The sequence below is a fragment of the Teleopsis dalmanni genome, chromosome 1 (genome assembly GCF_002237135.1).
Source record: "Teleopsis dalmanni isolate 2A chromosome 1, ASM223713v2, whole genome shotgun sequence".
Lineage (NCBI taxonomy): Eukaryota > Metazoa > Arthropoda > Insecta > Diptera > Diopsidae > Teleopsis > Teleopsis dalmanni.
The window spans coordinates 109,480,656-109,487,655 of NC_051846.1; the positions used below are offsets into that span (position 1 = coordinate 109,480,656).

General features: G+C 33.9%; 1 protein-coding gene across 1 annotated transcript; it reads right to left on the reverse strand.

Moving 5' to 3' along the window:
* Positions 1-4,398: 4,398 nt before the first annotated feature.
* Positions 4,399-6,548, reverse strand: LOC119665509 (alpha-parvin). The gene is made up of 5 exons (XM_038074731.1): positions 6,525-6,548; positions 5,336-5,452; positions 5,096-5,280; positions 4,655-5,013; positions 4,399-4,601 (listed from the first exon to the last, which is right to left on the reverse strand). Exons 1-5 carry the CDS (start codon positions 6,546-6,548, stop codon positions 4,525-4,527), a joined length of 762 nt encoding a protein of 253 aa, XP_037930659.1. The 3' UTR covers positions 4,399-4,524.
* Between the last annotated feature and the right edge of the window lie 452 nt (positions 6,549-7,000).

A 7,000-nucleotide genomic window follows, 5' to 3' on the forward strand; every position in this document is an offset into this window, starting at 1 on the left:
ATAACGTTTCTCACATTGCTGGTTTTGTTATGATTTTTATGAATGTATTTGGATGTCAGTGATTTTTTTTCTTTTGTATATTTTTTAATTATTTTTAAAAAAATTATTTAAAATAAAGTTGGACGGACACACAGAGAAGGTATGTTAATATTACTATTTTATTGATATAGTATTCCTTATTTTATATAATTATCCTTTCTTAATAGTTTCAGGTTACATCCAGCATCTTATTCCACCCAGAACTCCACTGAAGTTATTACTGTGAACTAGTCGTGAGCATTTGAGGTAATGTCCATGAAATATTTATCATTCAGTGGTTTTAATTATTTACTTATTCTAGGTCCTCATCACTGTAAGATCAATTTTATCTTTACTTCAAAAATTGATCATTACAAAACATAGCGAATGACTTTTCACAAAATCGCGGCGCTCATCAATAGACATCGATAGAAATGCATTACATTTAGGTATACTGTGCTCAGTTGAATTACATTTGACGCATTTCTGTAACCGTTTGTCAACAGAAACGAGAGATGATTTTGATTTGTCCTGAGGTTTTAAATTTGAATTAGATTTATACTGGGTCAACTCTAATTCTTCACATCGAGAATCCAAAAATTCTGAGATTGACGGCGAAGCATCCCCTCGATTTTCATGTATCCATATCCCACGAGATTCAGGGTCAACCCTCGATAATAACAAATGGATAAGCCAACAATCACGATTAGTTTGGACTACTGCGTCGAGCCCCCTTATTGTTTCGTTTGCACCATCAGAAATTCTCCTAAAAATTGCACAATTTTCCTGCGATGTTGATGGAAGCGCCATAAAGTTTTCAATAAATGCCGTGACGATGTGCTTAGGGCGATCAAAACGCTCCAGTAGACGTCCACGCCGTACTGTAAGCAGCTTCCGTAACTGGAATATGCTTGATAAGAGCAGCAGCTTCATCCTTCAATAGAGATTTCAAGTAGTGAAATTTTTGCTTAAAAGAAAGATTCTGCTTTGAGTCAATAAAGCTGGTGAATAAATCTCAAAATGATGGCCAAAATGTATATTTTCCTGAGAAGTGCGGAATGTTAATTTTAGGTAACTCATTTTCCTGAAATAATGAAACATTAGAAGTGGATCAAATTTATTTTAAAAATGATGCTTTCTGTTCCACTAGCTTATTCATGATATCATCATCATCTTTAGGTCGCATATTTAGTGCAATGACGCGTTGAGTAGACAGGTACTTCCTCTCATACGTAAATCGAAATCGGAATCAGGGTCGACATAATCAGGAATCATTTCGAAACGCATACATCTTATCAGTTGACCTAACAAACTGCTGCCAAATATCTTCTAGTTTGTGAGTCCTAGTTACGATTTCATCGTAGGACACCTTTTCTGGAGGACTGGTTGCGTAAGCAAGTGCTCGAATAATGGAGCCCTTAAGGCGTCCACGCACGTGCATTAACCTCTTCATTTCCTCTGCCATAACGAAATAGGGTTTAAATATGATTCAAATATAATTCGGCTCGAAGGACCAATAATTTTCAATTTAATATTAAATGATTAAGAATACATTTTATTTAGTTTTCAAGTTTCACAATTGTAACAAATGAAACAAGCCTTGTGCTCACACCGAACTACTACGAATAACAACCAAGCAAAAAGTGTCTCTACAAAAGGGCGGTGTTTCAATGCATTTCGCTTTTTTTTAAACAAATGTTCAAAAAGGTGCAATCTCAATGTACTGTGTATTTGGTTCACGAACAGTATAATTTGTAATACTTTCTTTTTTATTAATAAAAGCAATATGCAGAATATACCATTTATGCCCATTTGTTTTTGCATCAATTCATCATCATATATATTGTCTCATATATTGTCTCAAATTATAGCTTCTATCTTTGAGTATCACATATTAAATCAACTGCAAAGGTGACGGATACAATGTATGCGAACAGGTATTCTAGTATGTTGGAATGACCAAAAATAAATTTAAAAATAGAAAGGTTGAACAAAATAATAGCATAAAAAATAAGGTTGGTATGGAAACAAAACAATGTTTCCTTCACATCAAAAGTCATGAGCCGGATTTTATTATGTGAACATTCTACACCAAGAAAACAATCAACGCAAACGTTATTTCTTGAAAATGCTCATAATTTTAAAAGTCCCACCTAGCACACCGGGCTCAATTTTAAAACTAATATTGACAACTGCGCCCTGATATATTAATGTATCAATAAACAGACCAAGGATTTCATATTTCAGTATTATCAGGGTCACTTTGAGCGTAAAAACGAAAAAATAACAACTTGTCATTGAAAATTGCTTTATTGTTTTTGAAATATTCTCCTTTATGAGTAATTCACTTTTGCCTGCGTTCGAACCATTTATTAAAGCATTTTTCGAATCTTCTTTAATTACCTCCAAAATATAATTTTTAAATACAACGGCTTCGTTGTAGCTTCCGCCGAAAAAATAGTTGTGCACGCAATTTATTCCTGACGTTCGTAAACAAGAAGAAGACATTTGGTGCCAAATCAGGACTGTATGGCGAATGACTGATCAATTCGATTGTTTGAATGTTCAAATAGTGGTAATTAGGTGAGATGTGCGAACACTCGCATTGTCTTGATAAAGAATGATCCGACGGTGCTTGTTTGTGTTCCGTATTTCACAGATGACTTTCAGTAAACAAATGATTGTATACCATTTGAAATTGGGCTTTTTAGTTTCTGCAATGGTATACTAACCATATTTCGTTTTTACAAGCGACCATTTGTTTCGAAGTGCTTTGCGCGCGAACAAATTTTGTTGGATTTGCTTCATCTTGAAACACTATATAAGGTATGCGACAAAAAGATAAGGTCAGTTTGTTTTTTCTTTGTGGAACTCAATTTGAGTGATTACTCTTTGGATCTTGTGGATTTTATTGTTCGATAGAGAGAATGCAACAAATAAATTCTAATATAATGAGTAAACAAAGTCCCGTTAGTTTTAAATATATCAAAAAAGAAAAAAAGCTAAATATTGCTGCGACAAAATGATGAGGTCAGTTGCAATTTTTCACGAAAACAAGTTTATTAATGAACAGAATAAATTTTTTTAATTAATTTGGCTTCCAATTTTTTGGATTGTTTTAAAAATACGCCCGGCATCGATCCTACCAGGCTCGCGAGCGTTGTTTGCCGAATTTCTCTCCAGGCATTCAATATGGCCACTTTCAGCTCAGCAACAGTGCTGAATTGCCTGTTATCGGCATAAACTTCACGTACAAGAATTCCCCACATGTTCTCCATGGGATTCAGGTCAGGTGAGCGCGCGGGCCAGTCCATGACTTCCACTGAATTGCCTACAAACCACTCCTTTGTTGACCGACTCACATGGATCGCTGCATTATCTTGCTGAAAAACAAGCGGCGACTCTCGATTTTCAGCAAGAAAAGGCAGCAAACATGTGGAGAGTACTTCCTGGTATTCAGCACTGTTCATGCGTGTTGACGAAAATGCGAGAGGCAATGTTCCAATAGAGCTGAATGCTCCCCACACCATCAACGAACCACCACCAAAATTTCTTTTTGAAAAATATTGAGGCTCCTTTCTTAAATCCCGCCAATAATAATTCAAACCATCTGGGCCATCAAGATTGAATTTTTTCGCAAACTCTCATTTTACAAATCACCCTTTAGACAAAAAGTTTAAAGTAGGTTATGTTTAATAATGTCAAACTTTTGTATAAAAGCGTCACCTGACACGAAAGGAAATGACACTTGACAACAGTCAGTGTTGTCAAGGTGGCTAAATCAGGATTGACGGCCAGGAAGTCTTTGCTGTATGTTTGATGAAATTTGCTCATCTACTATGAACCGCTTCCCTGCGGCAAAACTCCTAACTCGGTACATACTGTCAACAATTGGTACAATTTTCTGAAGAAAGCAAACGCTTAGAAACAGTCAGCTTTGGACAATAGGAGAAAAATTGTGTTCTATCAGGACAACGACAGGCCACACACATCAATAATGTCTTGCTAAAAGTTCTAAGGGCTTTGTTGGGAAGTTCTTATGCATTCATCTTCCAAAGCTTCAAGAGAGGTTTGTGAAAATAGACTATGTTAATTTTTTACCAATGGGAACGAAGTTTTTTATGAGAAAGGCATAATGAAATTAACTTTAAAATAGCAGCAAATTAACGAACAAAACGGCACATATTTGATCTAAATCAAATCATACAACTATCATACAACTATCAGATTCCTGAAAATGACTTATGATTAAAGGCGAACTATTAAGAATAAAATAAAAATTAATGTAAAATAATATTAGTGTTTTTTGCTCATTTTTATTTATAACAATAGTTAAAAAATTAATATACAATTATGTTTAAATTTTAATTTTTAATGTGATTAGTTATTATTAGTTATGTTAGTATAACTCAATATGTCCCTTCCTGGAGGTTCATTTATATAATTATAAAGCATTAGTTAAAGTACTATTCAGTTAATTATAAAAATCGCATCGCTCAACATTTTTTAAGCGCAACTTCTAAAAGTAGTAAAAAGACTATAAAGTACCCTTAACGTCGATTTCAAATCCATATTTACGATATCTAAAAAGACATAAAATGATGAAAGTTAATAAAATATATATATTCATTATTACCTTCAGGTCTGGCTTTTGGCTTTGGTAAGCCAACATCTTGCATTAAATCAAAAGCAAATGCAACGTTGCTTGTCATGTGATCGACATCTTGTGGTGTTAGATGAAATTCATGGAGTGGAACAAAAAAACCGCCAAGTAAACCCATTAATAAACAAAGGTAAACTCCATCCCTAAAGTCACTACTTAAATCAGTTATTTCAAAATTCAATTTTGACAAATGTTTGTTAACAAATGTTATTAAAGATTTTTTAACTACAGCTAATTTCTCTGGAGCACAATCAAAAAGTGTATCAAAGGCGTCCTTTTCACAGCGCATTCCAACTTCATCATATTCCGATGTTATTTGCTCTTGATATTTTCTAAATTTAATAATTTTTTACAGTTTCTTTTGTTTAACATGCTTATTTTTTACATATACTCTCGTCTATACGAAAAACTTACTGCGCATTAAGAAGTCCTCCATTTTTTTGTGCAATAACAACGGTAACAAACACATTTTCTGGTAAACGAACAGGAGCACGAAAATGTCTCACTAATGCTACGAGAAGATGAAGTATGGCTACCATATTTTTAGAATGTATACTTTCAACAGACCATTTGGGTATTTTTTGGTGAAAGCCTAATGTCTGAATAACAACTTTTCTTATTATTCCGTATGCATAATAAATTTAAATATCTTACATGGTTAACTGCATTAAGTACAATATTTAATTTTTGGAGTTGTCCTTCTTCAGATTGGGTTACTTCTAAAACATCAAGTTTCTTTTCAGCTAGTTTTTCCCATAACTTGTGTAAAATCTGTCAAAAAAACAATTACACATTTACTTACGAAAAAAAAGTCTGCAAAATAAAACAAAGAAAAATCACACAACTGTGATGCGATTGCAACAGCATGTAAAGAGCCTTGCAGACTTAATATATTAAATAATTCTGCCGTTAAAGCAAATACACATGCAAAAATTATGTGTAATGCAAAGAAATTGACAAAATTTTCAGCAAAATATAATACTTTAATATTTTGTTGGACTATTATGGGTTTCTATTACTGCTTGCAGACGACGTGGCATGTAAAGGACTAAATTTTCCGTTTCTGACGCCTTTATTTTAAACCAGATTTTCGTGAGAGCTCCTTTTAGTGAACCCTTGCTACTTATCGCTACATTTTTCGGTTTGTGCTGTACTACCTCTTAAACTACTCAATAGGATTCAGGTCTGGTGATCGAGGAGAACTGTAAAGTTGCCGTGAAGCATAATAAAGTAGCCATTCTTTCACTGTTGGAAAAACCAGTGATCTCCAAGACCTAATTTGGTCACAGGCTATAAATGTTGCAAATTCCCCCACACCATCGTACTACCACCACCGTATTTCACAACATAACGGTTTTCCAAAATTCCAGATCTTTTTTTGGTATTTATTTGCATATTTCAATCTAAGCAGCTTATATTTTTCATTTATTAGAGGCTTCCTTCATGTAACTCTGCTTATGTACCCATTCTTTCGCAAAACCTTTGGCCGATCATTGAATGATCATGTTTGCTCAAAGTATTATAACGTCACAGTTCTGGGGCATCAACTTTTGGGTTATTATGCACTTTCTTCAGGATATATAGTAGTTAACATCTCGACGAGAACATCTCTCTTTGCTATTTTAGTAATATAAGTATTATTGTAACTAGATTTATATAAGTATTATTGTAATTAGATTTAAGAGATACTAGACTTAAAAGATTGGAATTAGATTTAAGAGAGTGTATTTGTATTTGCTATTTTGTAAGCAGCAAATATAGCTGCAAGCAAGTACAAAGAAGTTGAACAAGTCAGTAATAAATGGTGATAAATAACGCGAAGAAGTTTGTAATTACTTCCTACAATTTCAGAAGTGGGATTCGGCATGTTTTTTTTTGTTCTTAATAAATTAATAAATATATATAAGAATTTGTGGATTTATTTCAAAAATATAAAATATATAATATTGATGTAATTATTATCTCTTTAGTAACTTTAAAAAAGAAACTTTAAAAATGAGTGACACAGCGAAAAAGACTGTGTCAGAATTAAAAAACATGTGTAAGACAATTGGTTTGTCTGCACATGGCGACAAAGCCACGCTGGTGGCTCGGTTAAAAACTCGCCAAATTTTGAGCACTGTCGAAAAGAACTGCATGTTGAAATTGTTGGAGATAATGGTGGTGAAAGTGATCAAGGGTCCGTGGCAGAACTGCGTCGATCTGATGGAGAGGCAGTCGTTGGCGGTATTCATGTAGACAAAACGATTGACCAAAATGTGGTTCAGGGTGATAAAAAGGCACCAACAAGCTACAGCGGCACTGTACAAATGCAGGTAA

Bases quoted from the DNA above. Each gene is read 5' to 3' on its own strand.
- LOC119665509 (XM_038074731.1), bottom strand. From the start codon at position 6,548: ATGCCGAATCCCACTTCTGAAATT. The intron at 5,453-6,524 runs GTAGGAAGTAAT...TTTTTTTGACAG, and splicing joins CGAATCCCACTTCTGAAATT to ATTTTACACAAGTTATGGGA. The intron at 4,602-4,654 runs GTAATAATGAAT...ATGTCTTTTTAG, and splicing joins GCCAAAAGCCAGACCTGAAG to ATATCGTAAATATGGATTTG.